This window comes from Muntiacus reevesi, chromosome 1, assembly GCF_963930625.1.
Source record: "Muntiacus reevesi chromosome 1, mMunRee1.1, whole genome shotgun sequence".
NCBI classification, from domain to species: domain Eukaryota; kingdom Metazoa; phylum Chordata; class Mammalia; order Artiodactyla; family Cervidae; genus Muntiacus; species Muntiacus reevesi.
In genome coordinates, this window is record NC_089249.1 from 56065237 (window position 1) to 56085310 (window position 20074).

General features: G+C 42.7%; 2 protein-coding genes across 2 annotated transcripts in view; one reads left to right on the forward strand and one right to left on the reverse strand.

The window, feature by feature from the left end:
- Nucleotides 1-6214: 6214 nt before the first annotated feature.
- On the reverse strand, nt 6215-15847 carry PHF5A (PHD finger protein 5A). The gene is made up of 4 exons (XM_065944698.1): nt 15722-15847; nt 15268-15291; nt 14600-14766; nt 6215-6872 (listed from the first exon to the last, which is right to left on the reverse strand). The coding sequence occupies exons 1-4, from the start codon at nt 15771-15773 to the stop codon at nt 6783-6785; spliced, it is 333 nt and encodes a 110-aa protein (XP_065800770.1). The 5' UTR covers nt 15774-15847; the 3' UTR covers nt 6215-6782.
- A 344-nt stretch (nt 15848-16191) lies between these two features.
- Nucleotides 16192-20074, forward strand: part of ACO2 (aconitase 2) — a 46483-nt gene continuing 42600 nt past the window's right edge. The window contains exon 1 of the mRNA XM_065944684.1: nt 16192-16340. Coding sequence (XP_065800756.1) covers nt 16305-16340 — 36 coding nt within the window. The 5' untranslated portion in view covers nt 16192-16304. The remainder of the gene's footprint in view (nt 16341-20074) is intronic.

Here is a 20074-nt window from a genome sequence, read left to right on the forward strand (position 1 = left end):
AGGCCACTGTGGAAATCAGTGGGTTTGAATCCCAGTTCTGCCACCAATCGTTTTATCTTGATTTAATGGCAGTAAATCTCTTTACATCATCAAAACATTTTCTCATCCTTAAAATGGAGATCGTGTGGGGATTAAATCTGATACTGTATGTAAAGTGAAAGAAAGTGAAGTCGCTCAGTCGTGTCCGACTCTTTGCAACCCCATGGGCTGTAGCCTACCAGGCTCCTCCGTCCATGGGATTTTTAAGGCAAGAATAACGGAGTGGGTTGCCATTTCCTTCTCCAGGAGATCTTCCCGACCCAGAGATTGAACCTGGGTCTTCCTCATTGTAGGCAGACACTTTACCGTCTGAGCCACCGTCTCAAATAGTTGCTGTTGTTAAAGGTCACAGTCCTGGTCAAATTGCATCCTACATGTGCTGTGCTCAGTTCGGTGTGTATTCCGCAACAGGAAACCATACAAGACAGAAAGAGAAAGGGGCGAGTGAGCTGAAATGAATTCTCCTAGGGTATCACAAGAAGGAGGGGTGGAGTCCATGTAAGCAGATAAAGGGTACACATTTCCTACCATTCAGTGCAGGCTGAAGGAGGACTGAATCCCTGGAAAGAAGGTGTTGAATTTCTGCCCGTTCCAGCATTTATTCCAATCTCTCCTGCAATGCTGAAAACATACCAGTCTGGGCCAATATCGCTGAAACAAAACTGAGAAACTCAGCCTCCATGGCAAGTGGTAGTGCTGGGTAAAGGGGTAGCATATAAATAGGAAAAAAAAAAAAAAAAAAGAGAGAGAGTAAAAAAGGTAATCACCATTCTTAACTGCTGAAGTCTTCATTTATCATGTGGTAAGGTGGACGTTTTTTGCTCTCCTCAACGTGTGATTTCCTCTTGTCAGAGCTTAATTGTGAGCTGAGTTCCTACTCAAGCATTCCAGAGTCTCCTCCTATGTTGAATAATCACAGGTTGAAAGACATACACTTTGTTTTCAAGATGGTGAGCTTCAGGAGTAAACATGTGCTCAGAGGGTGGAGGCACCTCCCCTGTCTGAGAGTAAGCAAGTTATGCCAGATGTTTTGTAGTGACAAGTCAGGCTGGTCATAATTAGCCCCAATTAACTCTGAGGGGTGAGTCACTCTCACACACACACATGTCTGGGTGAGAAATTTTGTATTTTCTTTTAAGTTATCCAAGAAAATAGAACATTTGATTCTTCAGATCCACTGCTCCAACTGGGCAGGAACAAAGACAGCCACAACAGAAATTAACTTTGGAGAAGAGTGATTGGATGGATGCTGAGGGCAAATGATAGGCTGTTTATTGACCTCATTTACCTCTAGTAAAGGAGGTAAGTGAACAAACCTGTCTTTGGCTAAGACACTAAAACTAGAGTGTCCAAAGAAAGTATCACTTTAGCCTTGGTGATGGCAGGCAGGCCATTTGGGGATATAGTTGATAAGGAACTAAATAACTGACAAAAGATGGAAACTGGAACCTTTTTTTTTTTTTTTTTTTAAAGGCAGGAAAATTCCAAGGCAAAGAATCTTTCACCTTTATGTCCTTGGTTCAAACTCTAAAGAACTACAGGTCAAAATGTAGTGACATACAATCTCTTTGAGATTTAGTTGAGTTTCATTCCCTGGGAAGTTAGTTTTCTTAATTTAGAAGCTGCTAATTGCAGGCCAAGGTCAACATCTGGTGGATCTATTGCTTTGGCATATACTGACACATTAAAAAAAATTTTTTTTTTAATTGGCTGCGCTGGGTCTTTGTGGCCTTGCTCTGGCTTTCTCAATTTGTGGTGAGTCGGGGCACTCTGACTTCTCATTGCAGTGGCTTCTCATGTTGCAGGACATGGGCTCTAAGGTGCTTAGGCTTCAGTAGCTGTGGCTCCCTGGCTCTAGAGCTCAGGCTTAGTGGTTGTGGCACACGGGCTTAGCTGTTCCATGGCATGTGGGATCTTCCCAGACCAGGGATCGAACTGGTTTCCCATGCATTGCAAGGTGGATAAATAACCACTGGGCCACCAGGGAAGCCCCTACAATTTCTGAAAAGAGTTGACAACACTTAAAAGTTGAGAGGTTATACAAAAATGTCTTGTCACTTGTTCTAAATTCAAAAGATATGGTAACACTGGGCATTCAAGCTGGCGATTGTTTCAGTTGAATAGCGACTGTTTCCTGTAGACACGGCCTGTGCTCTCTGGTTCCAAGGTTCCTAGATTCCCCATTGTCCCCCAGACACTGAGGCCCAGTGCCACATACCAGTAACCATCATGTTTGGGCTGCACTTCTTACATCCCTCCCATGTTTTTTTTTTTCCCCTGTACCATGAGGCATGCAGGATGATCCCCGACTGGGGATTGAACTGTGCCCCCTGCAATGGAAGGGTGGAGTCTTAACCACTGGACCACCAGGGAAGTCCCATCTCTCCCCTTAAAATTTTTTTTTATTTGGCTGTGTTGGTTCTTAGTTGGAGCACACAGGATCTTCCGTTGAGGCACACAGGCTCTCTAAGTGAGGGCTCAGTACTTGTGATGCGAGGCATTTGGGCTCTTAGTTCTCTGACCAGGGATCAAACCTGTGTCCCCTGAACTGGAAGGTAGATTAACCACTGGACCACCAAGAAAGTCTCCCATCCCTCCCTTTTAATCACTTATATTACTCACCCAGACTCCTGTATCTGTGAGTACTTTTTCTAGGTGTTTTTTAGAACAGAATAAATGGAAAATCCTGTACACACGGTAAATATTTCATGAAATTTTGGTTTCTATTATACATATGTACCAGGCGTGAAAGTAGTCCAAGTGAGAGATTGTTGTAGGGTATGGTGCATCTGGCAGCATTTATATGTTAGGAGCTTAGAAAGAAAAGGCACAGAGTTGGCTGGATAATGTGACAGTGGAATGGTATTTCAAATAAAGGAAATAGGGAGCCAAAAAGATGGGGTATGTGTGAGGAATTCCCTTCATGAATATAGGAAAACCTGAGGGGTAGGGAAGAGGGGGAACTATATGGAAGACCTTCAATGCTAGGACTTAAATGTTTATCTATGAAGTAGAGACCCTTTGTAAGAATTACCATTGAAAAAACTAAAGCCTTTCCAGTAAGGGTCAGGCATTTACCAGGTCAGATTTAATCCTTACAAACCAAAGTGGGAGGCATTAATGTCCTTATCTAATAGATAAGAAAAAAATGCCCCCAGAGCCTCACTAAAGATCAGTAGCAGATCAGAATTCAAATACAGGACTGACAATAAAGAAAACGCATTTCTCATTACACTATTTTTTTTTTTTTTTTTTGAGCAGGAGCAATGTAATAAGTGTGATGTTTAAAGGAGATTAAATTACCGTATGTGTACAAATCGTATTTGAAAAGCTAGAAGCAAGACACTCACCCTTTTTAGATCCTAGAAATGAATGTATTAAACACTGAATACTTAACAGTATCATATACCTGGGGAATGAAATGGTTTTCTTAGACTGACTATAATAAATTTAGTTATTTCAACTAGACTTGTGTAAGTAGTGGTTACTTCAACAAATGAGAAAAACAGTAATTTTTAAAAGATCATTCTGATTTTTTGTGGCAAACCAGTTGTCTGAGATTATTATTCTAATTCTTTCCAAAGAACTATATATAACTAGAGGTTAAAATTCAGTTTGTAAGTAATGTTTTCTCAACAGAGGATTTAATACTGTCATTATTCTGATTTTTAAAACTGAAAAAGATTTACTCTAAGGTTCAAGGTAGACAATAACTAAGGACTTGAACTTGAACACCGTTTATATAAGATGGTCTTTTTTTAAAAAATATTTTTTTGGCTGCTCCAGTGCTTAGTTGCAGTAGGAAGGACTTTTAACTTTCATGGGCATTTGGTCCCTAGTTTCCTGACCAGGGATTGAACCCAGGCCCTTTGCATTGGAAGCACAGTGTCTTAAGCCACCAGAGGTCCTTAACTTACTTGTATCCTTTGGTCTCAGACAGCAAGCAAATGGAGAATGCGATTGTGAAATTAGGTGACAGAGGAACAGCATTCAGCATAATTCACTGGGCTGAGATCGAACTTGCCTATCACTGATCAGTATGGAAATCTCACTGGGCATTAAAATTTAAGCTCCCTTGCAAGGCCTTTTAGAGGTATACACAGTGAAGCTCACAGAACACAGTAAGGTGGTGTTTTGCTAAAATTAAGCAGTAGCTTTCAAACACTTGTAGATGCAAGATGTTACATGGACCAAGGTGGTTAATAAATTTTTTTGGGGGGGGGGGAGGGGCATACCTCAAGGCATGTGGGATCTTCATTCCCTGACCAGGGATCAAACCAGAGTCCCCTGCATTGGAAGCATGGAGTTTTAACCGCTGGATTGCCAGGGAAGTCCCAATGAACAAACTTCAGAAATTGTTTAGTAAAACAAACATTATGACTTAATATTACACTTTAAAACTAAAGTTAGTTACTAACTAAAGTTAATTAGAATCAGTTACAGATTCTAGTTATAATCTGGAGTATCCTGGTCTCTACAACTTTTGACATATCATAATCCTCACCTGATGTCTTAAAACTGCTCAGAGCTCCCCAAACACATCACCCTGTCCAAACTGTTTCCCCCACAAAAATGTCCGTTAACAGCAGACCCCACCCCCTCTGCTGGGAGGTTCCAATATGGCCTTCAAAGTGCAGTTTACTACCTGGTTTCTATGACTTCAATTATTCATTCAACACTGGGTACCTGCTACATGCTGGGCACACAGACTTGCTTCCTGCCATCATGGAATACAGCCTTACAGATGACAGTCAATATTACCAAATGCTAGAAACAAAATGCTCATGGGGATATGTGGGAGTATGACAGAGGGACTCTGGTGGCTGAACGAGGCATCTTTAAGGAAACACTAAGCTAAGGTCTGAAGGACGAGTAGCAGTTGGCTGAGCAGAGGCAGAACAGAGCTTTACAGGTAAAGAGCACAGAGGCAGGAGGGAAAGCAGGTTTGGGGAACTGAAAGGAGTCCTCATGGCAGTCTTAGGGCTATGATCTTCCTCTAGCCTTCCCAAGGTGCCTCTCGCTAGGCCCTTGCTTTGTGCAGCCCCTGAGTTGCACTGAGCTGTTTCTGTTAAGCTCAATCACTAAATTCTTTGAAGGCAGGAATTACCTAAATTCTGTTTTGGACATTCAATACATCATAAATAAGCAAGTATCAATTCAAGACAAAACAGAGGCCAGAAGACTCATCTCTTTGGTTCTGCCACTAAGTTGCAATGGGACCTTGGGCCAGGTCCCTGGATTCTGCAGGACTCACAAGCTCTTTCAAATTCATGCTCTTAAAGGCTTACTTGACTGGAAGTTTCCAATTATGAACACACCTCCTCCGGATAACTTGCTTATTGCCTCTAGCAGACAAAAAGTACAGATGGTTGAGTTAGGGTAGGATACACCTAAAATTGATTTTACTTAAATCACACATCCCTTCACATCCAATTTTTTTTTTGGCCGTACCTCATGGCACCTGCGGAGAAGGCAATGGCAACCCCCTCCAGTACTCTTGCCTGGAAAACCCCATGGATGGAGGAGCCTGGTAGGCTGCTCCTGGTAGGCAATGGGGCCACGAAGTCGGACATGACTGAGCGACTTCGCTTTCACTTTTCACCTTCCTGCATTGGAGAAGGAAATGGCAACCCACTCATGTTCTTGCCTGGAGAATCCCAGGGACAGGGGAGCCTGGTGAGCTGCCGTCTATCAGGTCGCACAGAGTTGGGCACGACTGAAGCAACTTAGCAGCAGCGTGGCATGTGGAATCTTACTACCCTGACCAGGAACTGAACCCACATCCCCTGCACTTCCGTGCAGAGGCTTAAAACACTGGACCACCAGGGAGGTCCCTCCCTTATATCCTTAATGTGAGTATATATGTGCACTTTATGAAAAAAAGTCAACCAAGTTCAGTTCTTCTAACTCATTGATTTGAATACATTTTGCCTCACTCCCTTCACCATTATTGGAAGCAACCTCTTCAGTTCAAAATTCAAGTTGGGCAGGAAGGAAAAAGTGATGTTTCTAAAAATAACTTTGGTTTACTTATCATAAAAGGCATGAGTGGTTTTGAACTTCAATAGTAATAAGAGAACAAGGTGCTTAAGTTAATCCCAATACTTCTATTTTGAATCACAAATTTCTGGGTGACTAAAATTCCTAGTTAAAATTAAATTGGGAAGGGGTTGACTACCAGAAAATAAACACCTACTTTATTAATATAACAGCAAGAGAAAGGGTTTCCAATTTTTTAGAAGAAAAATAACATGAACCAGCACCACCTGGTAAAGGTTACAAGATGAAATGCCCACAATCATTGTTCTGCTGGCCCCCCACACACTGCAGGTATTTCATCAAGGACAACTGCCATCAGAGATTCTGCAAGAACACGATTTTCACTGCAGGTAGCTTCACAGTTGACTCCTCAAATAGAAGACGGAAATGACATATTATTTCTGTTTTAGAAGGTTTTGGTATACAGAAATTCTTGATGTGGATAACACATCCTTGCCTCTTGAATTTAAGGAATACCATGGACTAATCTATCAATTTTTCTGATAGTCTGCCAGAGTGCTCTGCGAAGAATCTTTCTTCCATTCCTACCAGGTCCAGGTGAGAGGAAACAGTGGGAAGGTGCCCTGTACTAATAGGCAATTCAGGTGATGCTCTGTGCTCCGCTTCCTTTCTGCTGGCAGTAGTAGGCATTTTTTTGGGCAGCTGCAGCAGTTTGATGTGGGGAGGAAGAGGCAGCCTACCAATCACCTCTTCTTGAAGCCATATTTTTTGCGTTCATAGAAGAGATCTGTCTTAGAGCTTCCCAAATTGACAATCTTTGGGCAACCATCTCTCTGGAAAACAGAAAAGTTGTTAAAAGTCTCTGAACTTGAATTGAAAGGAATCTAAGATAAAAATTTGGGCTTCCCTTGTGGCTCAGCTGGTAAAGAATCTGCCTGCAATGCGGGAGGCCTGGGTTTGATCCCTGGGTTGGGAAGATCCTCTGGAGAAGGGTGAGGCTCCCACTCCATATTCTGGCCTGGAGAATTCCATAGACTGTATAGTCCATGGGGCCACAAAGAGTCAGATGTGACTGAGTGACTTTCACACTAAGATAAAAATAACTTTTGGATTAATAGTTTAGCCATTCATCTTACCAGTTCAGTTATCCTATTTGATCAATCAAGTATTTATTAAGCATCTAAAATTTGCCATCTATCCAGCGGTCTGCACTTAGAATGCTGGATTCTTAACCCACTTCTGTTGCTAATATGATAGTGGAGGCAAAATCTTAAACTTTTTAAGGTGAACTTCCCTGATGGTCCAATAGTTAAGACTCTGTGCGTCCAATGAATTGAGCATGGGTTTGATCCCTGGTTGGGGAACTAAGATCCCACATGATGTGTGGCCCAAAAAATAAATAAAACTCTTTAAGGTGTTCAAAGGATTTTCTCCAAGTGAGAGGCAGGAAATGGTAATAATTACAGATCAAGCTCTTTAACTCTCTTTCACTATCCCAAGAAAGGAGAGACTACCAAGGGGACAAAACTAAGGACTTTAGGAAATAGTGCCTTATATTTTAAGTATCATAAGAGAATACTGAGTTTGATGTGTCCTTATTAATTCACTTAATTTGACACATGGTCTTGGGAGAAGAGTGCTCCTGTGCTAGAGATCGCTGTTGACAGTCCATACTCTGATTTGTAATGTCAGGCTTCCCTGGTCATTTTGTGAGCTTGAGTGGCTTCAGTGAAGCCCCTGGGAAACTGTTTTGCAGGGATGATGGCTCCATCAGTTAATTTGGGATGATGAGAGGAAAACTGGGGGAATTGCTACTGGAAGAAGCCTTCCTAGATCTGATGATTTTATTAAACGTTCATGTCAAAGGTAGTTGCTTGACGCTGGGCTATGAAATGAATGAATGAATGAGTCCAGTCCTCAGACATCTTATTTCTAATTCAGCTGATTTCTCTTTTTGGGGGACTAATACCAACACTGTAAAAAAAATTTCTGAAAAGACACAAAGCCAACACTAACATGTCATTATTTTCTAGAAAACATGTATAGGTTGGCCAAAAAGTTCCTTCAGGTTTTTCTGCAAAGATGTTACTGCGGGGCTTCCCTGGTGGGGAAGTGCCCATCATGTGGTTCAAAGCCACATGGTTAAGAGCCCGCCTTGCAATGCAGTGGACACCGGTTTGATCCCCGATCTGGGAAGAACCCACATGCTGGGTGGGAACTAAGCCCCTGTACAAGTACTGATCCCCCGCACCTAGAGCCTGTGCTCTGCAACAAGAGAAGCCACTGCAATGAAAAGCCCATGCGCCACAACAAAAAGCGCGCCCCACTTGCTGCAACGAGAGAAAGCCTGTGCACAGCAGTGAAGACCCAGTACAGCCAAAAATAAACTAAAAAAAAAAAAAAAAAAAAAGTAATGGGAAAACCCAAAGAACTTTTTGAAAATCCAGTACCATGTATTACACTGAGAACTACCGTCTGTGGAGCTCAGTGTGCTGAGGGAGCCGGGCTGTGGGGAGCCCAGCCCCACCAATGCTAGGTGCTAGGTGCTAGGTGAACTCAAGTAAGCCACGTAATCTGTACTGGGAATCTTGGTACAAATGTCAGAAGAACTGCCTCTCCTGACCAAAGATAGTGTGCTATTAGACACGACAGTGCTCTAAGCCCTTTAGGGATGCTATGAAATTTTGTGGTATGATGACAGCCTGTTCAGGTTTACTATGCCTCACTGACTTGCATGACTGGGCAAACCACTTCTGTCTGGATTCATATCCAACTATAAAACAAGATGACTGGATGAGGTCAATGTGTACAGACTGTTATTTATAGAGCCCTAGAGTCCCAAGAGGTGCCAGGGGACTGCAGGACTCTTCCCCGATCTGTGCAGCTCTCTCCTCATTCATATTAAGACTATAGGCTCTGGAGACAGGCCACCTGAATTCTGAGAAGTTACTACCCTTTCTGTCTCTTTTTAGTCATGTTAAATTACTACAATGGTAGAACCTACCTTACAGAGCTAAGAATCAATAAATGTACTTAGAACAATACCTGGCATATAGCCAGCCTTTAATAAATTATAAGAAATTGCCAAAACAAATAGCAGTAATTTCATAATGGTCCAACCTAACACACCCACACACATGGCTTCTGAATAAGATACTTTTTGAAGATAAGACTCCACATATTAAAAAGCTGAAAAAAACATCGGAAAACCAATGTTTTAGATTATTAGCTCTTTGGTTTTTATGGCATTCTCTCACTGACTTATATAAATTTTCCATTTTCTTGCCTAAACTCCTATTTTTATTTTGTACATATCCTGTGGGTCCAGTGGTTGTTCCCAAATTCTAACAATACTTTGAGAAGTGAGGATGTGTGCACTGGCTGGCTTTTGTGAATGTGGCTGTGAACGGAGACCATGAAAATGAAAATGTTTAATCCAGAGGGTAACAGATTTCCCCATTCTGAGCACAGCGAGCTTTTATTTTAGGCAGCTACAGCTTGAATTGAATGTACATGTTGCATGGCCACTTAATTTATAAAATTTCACGCACAAAAAAGTAGACACTAGACTGCCAAGTGCTTCTTTCCATTACACTAAATATGTCCATTAAAACATCCCCCTGGGAAAAAAAAAAAAAATCACCCTGTGTGCATGCTAGGTTAGTTCAGTTGTGTCCAACTCTATGTGACCCCATGGACTGTAGCCTGCCAGGTTCCTCTCTCCATGAGATTCTCCAGGCAAGAATGCTGGAGTGGGTTGTTGGGCCCTCCTCCAGGGGATCTTTCTGACCCATGGATGAACTGAGTCTCTTATGTCTCCTGCATAGGCAGGCAGGTTCTTTACCATTAGTGCCACCTGGGAAGCCCCTAAAACATCCCCAGGAGAAGCCTAAGGTGGGCTCCATTACCAACCATCAAGGAGAACTCGAAGCCTATGGATTTCCTTCCTGAGGAGGGCTGAACATCAAGTCCATTTCCATGGCACAAAAGTAAGCTACAAAAATTACCCTGGACCTGGACCTGGTGAAAATCCAGGACTTTAAAGTAATACTTAAAAAACCAACACTGAACAAAAACAAACAAACAAACGAACAAAACAACACTGATCATGTACCAAAACATAACATACCATGGGGAAATGTGTACAGAGCCAAAATGCAGGAAAAAGCAACTTACAAATTTTGATATCAGAAAAACAGGATTACAGCAAATGGGTCCACATGTCCATTTCTTATAATCGGTAGCAAAGAATTACCAACAGCAGGCAAGACCTGCTTGATTAACAGAAACTAGAAGACAAAACACTGATTCTTCCAGCAACTGTTTAATGAATACCTACAAGGTAAAAACCAGACTGTACACTGGTTTGAGACCTTAACAAGGGCATCACATTTTCTATTTGAAACTTTAAGCTCTCAGTAAATGTATCCAGGAGGTAAAAGGGATTACTACTACCCTTTGTGGGCTGGGTCAGGGTGAGATTTCCTCAAAGCCACACACAGTATCTTAGTAGCAAAGCCAAGACCTGAACTTGGGCTTTCTACCTCCTACTCTGGTGTTTTTTGTAACAGAGCTTCCTGGAGGCAAACCCCAAAACTTTCACAAGGTTTAGGAAGTTGCAGAGAAGGGTTAACTTGTGAATTACCTTTGAAAAATATCAAGTATCTTTTCTATATATCTAACTGCTCTGCTGTTTACTTAAATGGGGAGAAGAGAATGGTAGACATAGCATGAGACAGAGAGGTGCATCCTTAACCACCTTGAGAAGAGAAATACGATGAGTGTTTAGGGTAAGTGCTTTGAGTTAGATGATGCATCTTCAATAAGGATGAAAACATCTTTGACATTACAGTGGTTTGTGATCTGAAGCTCCCCCTTACCCAACAAAATCTTATCCAACTTTAATTCCTCTTGTTGTAGAGAAAATGTAAATAAAGTTTTTCAGCATTCGAGATCTTAGCTCCTCAACCAGGGATCAAATCTGTGTCCCCTACAGTGGAAGTACAAAGTCCTAACCACTGGACCATCAAGTGGTCCAAGAAAATTTAATTTGGATTTTAACCTTTCTCCTTTAGTGGAGGGGTGATAATGAAAAACAATCACCAAAAAAAAAAAAAGAGTCTGAGAAAGAGTTACAGAGACCTGGGTTCTAATCCCGTATCTGCCATTTATTCATCATGTGACCTTGGGCCAAACCTGCCTTTAAGCCATTCGTTTCTTCATCTTTATCATGCACAACTTTTAGACAAGAATGACCAATATAGTACCCGGCATGCAGCAAGAGCTCAAAAAATACTAGTTGCTATTTTTCTTGTTATCTGGTTGGGAGAGTTGAGGAAAATGGTTAAGTAAAAAGGAGTCAAGGGTGAAGGGAGATCAATAAGATGCCACATTATAAGAAACTACAAATTGGTCCTTTGGCAGCAGTGCCCACAGATATTGTCCCTGACCCCTGAGTATTCTCGAGGCTTTGAAAAAACTATAGAGACACCTAACTTAGCTTACTGGGCTAATTCCCTTATAAATTATGGAAGTTGCTGGAAGAGAACAATAAGAGGGGTTCCTTTGGCTGTAGGAAGATTTGCGTGTAGGAAAGTCTCGGGCACTTAATCTATATCATGATCTGTAAGGCTGAGAGGCTGGATCATGTCACTGGACTGTTTTGTGTTCCTTGGAAACTATTGTTGAGTAAACGCAAGCTAGATGCCATCTCAAATATCCTCAGAACATTCCTGTATAATGTGAAGTAAGGGAAGTGGTGACATTTAGAATGAGGCACAAGGATCCGGAGAGATCAGGTCACACGCCACATGCACACGAATCAGACAGCAATTAACCTTTATTAAGCACTCTCTGGTTGTAAGTGTATCAGATAAGAACTCTAGCTACAGTCATGGAAAAGTTAAAGAAAATGTTGTCCTTAGTAGACTCTGGCTAGTTTTAGCTAGTTTAAGACTTGCTTGTACTTTTTTTCACTGATATTGTCTCACCATGGTATAGACTATAATCACCCAACACCTACTATGTACCAGACACTGTCTAGGGGGAGCTCCTACAGATGATTTACAGGAGTAGCACAAAGACATGGGCCAGACTTACAATATGTACCGGGACTACACCAAGAGCTGGGGCTTCCCAGGTGGCTCAGGGGTAAAAAGAATCAGCCTGTCAAGCAGGAGACCTGGGTTCAATCCCTGGCTCAGGAAGATCCTCTGGAGGAGGAAATGGCAACCACTCCAGTATTCTTTTTTTTTTTCGGTTTAAATTTTATTCTGGATCTTCACAGTCAATGTTATCATTGTATTAAGGTGTTCAGGGCTCGCCTTGGATACAATATTTCTTTTGAAAATGAGTTTTCTTTTTATTTTGTGATCTTTTAAATGTTGCACCGACTATGCTTCATGCATTGTTATATCTTCATTTGGTTAATGTAATCTCTAGCTCATTTCCAATAAATACATTGCTGCCTGGCGTGGGTGCGTGCGAGTGTCTGTCCGTGTGCCTGCCTGTCGCTCGTCTGCTCTCTCAGGAAGGTCCTGTGCTGGGCCCGCTGCGTGGGGGCAGGGCGGGCCTCAGTATGGCGAAAGGGTGGGGCTGATGCGCTCTGGTGGGACCACTCCAGTATTCTTGCCTGGAAAATCCTATGGGCAGAGGAGCCTGGTGGTGGGGCTACAGTCTACGGGGTCACAAAGGAGTTAGACACAACTTAGCGAACTAAACAGCAGCAGCATACCAAAAACTAGAGAAAAAGGGAGACAAATACAAAAACAAAAGTCCTTTCTCTATAGGGAGAATAACCTAGCTGGTGGGTCAGATTGAGCAGGGTATGATTTGACAGTCAAAGATAAATGCAAATCAGAGTTTAGGGTAAGAGAATGTTCAAATCCGGGACTTCCCTGGTGGCCCAGTGTTTAAAAATCTACCTTGCAATGCAGGGGACATGGGTTTGATCCTTGGTCAGGGAACCAAGATCCCACATGCCTTGGAGCAACAAACCCTACACACCACAAGACCCAGAGCAGCCCCCCAAAAGAGAGAGAATGTTCAAATCACCAACTGAAATTATGTTTCTGGTACTTTATCTATGACCATTCTCATCTCCCTAAATAACAGAAGACTTTAATGGTATGAGAAATAGGTTTATCCGCTCTAATATGTCCCACTTACTACAGGTAGACAAAATCTAACTGCAAAGATTCAGAGGTGGCTGAACCGTTTCTCTTCAACACAGGCACATCAGACTTATGAAAGGACACCATGAGGTTTAGTCAGAAAGCTTGGACTTGCCACTTATTAGCTGGGAGAGGGGCTGTAAAATGGGGATAATAATAACCCCTAATTAACAAAGTTATTGATGAATAAGGGAGATAACATCTATATAAAAGGGGGATCTTCCTGACCCAGGGATTGAACCTGTGATGAACCTGAGTCTCTCACATTGCAGGCAGATTCTTTACCATCTGCACAACCAGGGAAGCCATGTATATGTGTACATATATATATATATATATATATATATATATATATATGTATGTATGTATATGTGTATATATATATAAAATTATCTACTATTTGTAAAAGGAAATATAAATAATTATTTATCTTTTGGGAATTTGCTGGCAGTTCAGTGGTTAGGATTCTGCATTTCCACTGTGGGGGGCCTGGGTTCCATCCCTGGCTGAGGAACTAAGACCCCCAAAGCTGCCCAGCATGGCCAAATAATTTTTTATTCTTTTTTGCCTTATGTCTTATCCTAAATTAGGTAACCAGATACCTCATACTAGCCTATTGGTACTGTATCACACTTTGTTTTATTGTCATAAGAATAAAAGGTGATTCATGGTTTGTCCTCCCCTCCTCAAAAAGCCTGTTTTTGATACAGATCTATAGGTCTCTACTGTATCCTGGAAACTGGCTCAAGGAGTTGAATAACTTGCCATTGCCAGCATACAATGTTAAGAGGCAAAAATGTCACAAGCAGAATCCCAAGCAATTCTGAAAAATCAAAGCAAAAGTATTCTCTAGCTACTCAGAGCTGAAATAAACTTGAATAGTCCCAAATTCAGAAGTCAACACATCCACCCGCACAGTCCTTAATGATAATAAAGAGAATTACTGAATGGCTATTATACACCATGCACCATGCTAGGACTTAAAAATGCAGAATATCGGGAGTTTCCTGATGGCCTAATGGTTAGGATTCTGGGTTTTCACTGCCGTGGTCAGGGTTCAAGATCCTGTAAGCTATGTGGCACAGTTTAAAAAAAAAAAAAAAAAAGGATATTGTTTGTGAATAAAAACGAGAGAGACATCAAAGGAATAGAGGGCTTTGCAAATTGCCAGTGTTGACCAAAATTTGCTTCTCTTGCACTTTTGTCCTTGATACAAAATAACTGCCTTTGTTGGGCTACACCCAGTTTGGCTCACAGACATTGAAGAAATTATAACCTAGATGACTAAATGAACATACTCATCTAGAGACCATACAGTTTGCTGTGGATGGCAAAGTGTTACTAAACACAAGGTAAGATCAGATGAAAAGCTTCCTATATATACTCACATCTTTCTCCTGGATGGTGCATTCCTTACAATAATAGGCATCTGAAACTCCAGGGCCTCCACAGATCACACAGCGTCCCTGGTAAGAGCCATAGTTACACTCGTCGCATATGCGCACCAGGGTGCAAGGACGCACATAGGAGTCACAGATCACACACTTGCCATCACCTATGAGGAGGAGAGAATGGAGTTACACCCACGTGCAAGTACCTCAAGTCCTTTGCCCTCCTCCTGCTATGGGGACTACACCAGTCTCCTAACAGTGACTTGAGGACCCTCTACTTTGGCATCACAAAACCTGACTTACCTCGTGTCCATCTCAATCTCTACAACACACAGTAAAAGTTAATCAACTACTGGGTAAAGAGCTTAGAGAAGCATCTGGTAGATACGTCTATATAAATTATTTGGCAGAACACTGTGTACGTTAGGGATAGGGTCACGCTACTTCCAGTCCAAAGCTAAAGATTCTCTCAAAACCTAGTGTCTAAAACGTGCAAGCTGGAGTGAGGGGGGTGGCCTTTAGTTGCAGCCTGGCATTGTGTTGACATTCTTCGGGTCACGTCTACTCAAAGCCCTCTTAGTGCCACCGCTGAAAATGCCCTTTTGCTTGCTCTACTGAAACTGAGTGGGCCAGGTGGACTCTTTAGGGAGGCGTGTTTCACTCACACTTTTCACACAGTCTTCCAATGGCTGCAAGATAAAAGATGGTAAAGAGCACAATTAGGATTAAAGTTTTGACGAAGAGGGGACAAACATCCTCGAGCATGCGGTGGGGACAGGAGCAGGGGCTGCAGTGAGCCCTGAGGGGATCTATCCATCTTATCCCCTTAAACTTCAATCCGAACCAAATCCACAGCCTCCTGAAGCCCCTCACAGGTCCTGTGCAAACTGAGAATTTCTCCCGACCCCATTCCGGCAGCCTGCCTCCGGCTCCCAGCACGCGAGCCACCGCCCTCTTTTCATCAGAGACCGCAAACCCGCGCGCTCCTACACTTTCAACCGAGAGGCGGGAAACGTGGCGCCTCCCGGGCAAGACCCTAACCAAGTGACGGGAACCCCGAACCTCTCAGGTTCTAATACCATTCCCACCCAGACAGCCGGGGGCAGAAGGCTGCCTCACCAACACCAGCCTGTTTGCGGCAAAAGATCAAGTCCGGATGATGTTTAGCCATAGCTCCCTCTCAAGCCACCGGAAACTTAGGGAACTTCCGTCCGACCTTTAACCTCCGTTGCTCCTGCCTCTTGGTCGCGGTGATTGGTTCTCTAGACATCCATCAGCGTTTATACTCTTTGCACCAAGCCCCGCTGGTTCTCGCGAGATCAAATTCCAAAGCCAGATTTCCGTCCTAACGAGTGCCAGGTCCTGGCAGGTGCCTGAAAGTTTAAAAAAAACAAACACAACCTTTCCAGAACTTGAAGGGAAGAGGCAAACCGCAAAGTGGAAAGGTGAAATTTTCACTTCGATAAGACATTTCTGTGCCGGCACTTACTTCCTTAAGTGTTTCTATGTATTTTTGTCCTCTCCCCTTTCGAGTCCTCACATGGGAGCTCCGCCCAAGGCGCTCTGAGGAGTAGGCGCCTCGGCGGAGGCACAGCCTTCACGAGGTCGCGTTTCTCTTCAGGCCACGCCCCCAGCCCGAAGGCTTTAAATACTCTGAGTGGCACGTCACTTTCAAGCGACCTCATCTTTGTCAGTGCACAAAATGGCGCCTTACAGCCTACTGGTGTCTCGGCTGCAGGTGAGCGAACTGAGGGCCCTCTGGGTTCGCGGGGGCGGGGTGCCTCCTCCTGTGCTTGCGGCTGTGGGCGAGGCAAGACGAGGCAGGCCCGACCTCCGGCCGGCTTTTCGTGTACCTGTCCCTGTCGCGGGCCCAGCACCCACGCTCGCTCCTCCGGCGCCCGAGGTCAAGGCGTCCCTGGCTCTGTCAGCTCTCTCTGTTATGTCCCCGCCCAGCTGGAAGCTTGGGTCTAAGAAGCGGCGGCCAGGTGAAGAGTGGAGGTACCTCTTTCTCGTTGTCGTGGACCTCACTTTCTCCCACATAGGGTTTCGTTTCCTTTTCCTCAAGGTGAGGACAAGGTGACTGGGGGGACGCGGTGGTTGTTGAGCCCGCTAGGCCCAGAACCCGAAGGCCTCACTTCTCATCTCAGCAGCGGAGACTTGCTAGCCAAGTGCATCAATCGTTGTCACACCCGAAGTCTGGGGAAAAAAACTATAATCTATTCCATCTTGAGGGGATCCTGCAGAACATACAGCCAAGAGTTCGAGGGGACCTTCCGTCCCCAGCCGTAGTAATTAGTAATGATAACAGTAGTCTCTCACCTTCGCATAGATTGCAAGACAATTCCTCATCATATCACTTAATTCATATGGTCATTTGGTAGGATGATTATTCTCATTTGATAGGTGATGAAACTGCTAGGTAAAAGTTCCTACTCTCTTTGAATGTTACCCAAGTCCTGTGGCCTTAGCATCTGCCCTACTACCCCGCTGTTCTCTTTGTTCATGTCAGCCTGCCCGCAGAACTTTTTGAGCCAGAGTGTGATCCTAGAGCTGACATTTGTGTTTGTGAGAGTACCAGAATGGAGTATTTTGAGCTCACATTAGTTGCTTTTCAGTTACTAGTTGGGAAGGTACAAGAATCAACAGTTTGACCTTGACAATCCTGTTATGAACTGTCTAGAAAATTGACTGTGACTGCCAGATGGCTTTTTCACTCCTAACTTGACAATCCTAGGAAGGTGTTGTTATACACAAAGGTGCAATGTCAAGCGTATATTTTAATAAAAATAAAGTAAGCAAGCGCTTGTGGACATTCTATGCAACTTTTCACATTTAACTTTGTGCATCTACTTTGGATCAAGTAGCCAACTGTGCTTACAGGTTTGAAGAATATGTACTGTACCCTCAAAAAGTTTTCTGTTACCAGAAGTTATTTATTAAGTCACATTGCTTAAATTTAAACCATTTAAAGTGAAGTCATCATTTATCTTATTTATACTTACAGTCTCTCAGTTCTGGGCAGAAACAGGGGATTTGGCCTAATTATCTCTTTAGATGCTTTGATTCTCCAGGTTAACGATGTGGAATAGTTGTTTCTTCTTGATCCTGCTGTCACATGATTTAGTGAAGTTATACAAGGTTATTTGATAAGGTAAATTATTACAGATTTATTGAGCTTGGAAGAGAGAATTGATATCACAGTATTTTTTTACCTAAAAATGAATCTTGGAAAACATGAGCATTAGCCACGCGTAGGAAGAGAGCTGGACTCCCCCATGTTAACCATATGCTAACCCATCCAAGTGACCTTGAACTTGTAAACTGAATCCCAGTTTCTTCATCTGTCATTTGGAGATTATGTTCATTGACAAACGTTTATTGAGTACTTGGTGATCAGCTTCCATTCATATTGTTATAATGATTGTTACAAGGTGATGAGAAAGAATATATTTATGATAATCATGTCTTCCAACTTCCTCTTTTACAGATAGACACTCCGAGACCTTGAGAGCCTTGGTCTCCTTGTTTCTGCATTTAGCTAAGATGAATGCCCAGCATTATACCACACTGTCTGCTAATAGCCAGGCTGTCTTAAGTAATGGCCAGCTTCCACTGTTGTGTAAAAACTGTACATTTACCTCTTTCATGTTTAGCTACATTTGAGAAGTGATGGTACTACCTTAGTTGTCATGTATACAGAACCCTGGCCATGCATTCAGTTTATTTATTACATATTAACTGAGTACCCTCTGCTTCCTCCGGATACAACGAGAAGGAGAAAAGAGCAGACAATTCCTGTTCTCATGGAACTTCCACTATATTCTAACATATTCTACTGCAGAGGATCTTGGAGATCTTTCTCAGCTGAAGTATTTTGGGCAGACCTTGACTGAACCTTGACTGGACTAAAGGTGATGGCAATTACAACTAGCACTAAGAGCAGCTAACATTTAACTTAACTGTGTGCCAGTAGCCTCACATGACCGTGTGAGATAGCGCGGATTTATTAGCCCTGTTTAATAGATGAAGAAATAGGAGTAGAGCAGAAACACACTGTAATGGCTGAGAGCATAGATTCTGGCATCCCACTCTCTTACTTTAATGCTGACTCTTAATATTCACTAGCTGTGGCTTTGGGCAAGTTACTTCACCTCTCTGTGCCTGTTTCCTCACCTGTAAGATATGGATAATAGTATATCTGATTAATAATCATAGTTGCAAAGTACTTAGAACCCTGCTTGCATCTAAAAGAGCTATTTGAGTGTTTGTTCATTAAATTAAGATAAACTTGTCTAGGGCCTTATTACTAGTTGTTAGTGGATGTGGTTTGAATCTGGTGCTTTCTGACTCACAAGCCTGAGGTCCCAGCACCTGTACCGTACCACTGCTTCCCTTTGGCATCAAGACTCAGCCTGTCAACTAGGGTACCATTAATGGTCCAAAACCAGAGAACAGTGCTCCACAAAGTGTTGTATTGTTTGATATCTGCTACCAGGTAGAAAGATAGAAATAAAGTGAAGGAAATGGAGGTGAAATTTTTGAAAAGCCATATTTATTCTCCAGTTTTTATTCATGGATAGAAAATAAAAGGGGTTGGGCACTTCCAGATACATTTTAGGTCTTTGGTTTTGCCTTGAGATACTGGGATGCTGAGTTCTCACCATGTGACCTTGTGGAAGTCATGTACCTTCTTGCATGTAAATCTGAAGAATCTGTTAACTACAAACAAGGTTTGTAGATGTTAAAAGTGCCTCTGTAAAGTGCCACGTTAAAAAAAAATCTTGCTTTGAATTGGGAAACACATCATTCTGGTTCCCTATTCACTGTGGTTCCTTCTCAGGTGACCAGTAGTTAGTTGTTGATTTGAATTGAGTGAATGAATGAACCGATGAGTAAGTAAACTTCCAATCTGAAATTTGGGCAGAGGGAGTAGAATCACCATCTTGAGGATGAGAGGAGCACACCATTGCCTTTTGAACAGCCTGTTCCTAAAATGTTTATTGAATGCTTACTATGTGCCTATCTCTATTCTGGACAGAGAGAGTAATAATGAATAGAAATAGTGGAGCTTGTATTGTGGTTCTGGGGAGACAAACAAGTGGACAAGAAAGTTTAGCTGTGAAGTAAGACAACGAAGATACAGGATAGTGTGGTCGAGAGAGCAGAGGTGAGGATGTGGCTTAGCTTTTGACTGGAGTGGTTGGGGACGGCTTCTCAGAAGAGGTTTTGAACTGATACTTAAATGTTAAGAAGATGTTCAGCATTTTGGGAGGGGCCCAAAGTAGGAGGGGAAGGAGCAGTGTGTGCAAAGCACCTGAGATGGGTCTGAGGATAAGAAATAAGGCCAGTGTGGCTGAGGTGATTTGAGGCAGATCTGAGCAAGTGGCAGGAGCGAGGGTCCTGTTGGATCTGGTAAGGAAATTGGGTTTTACTCCAAGTGTAATGAAAATCCCCTGGAAGATTTTAAATGGT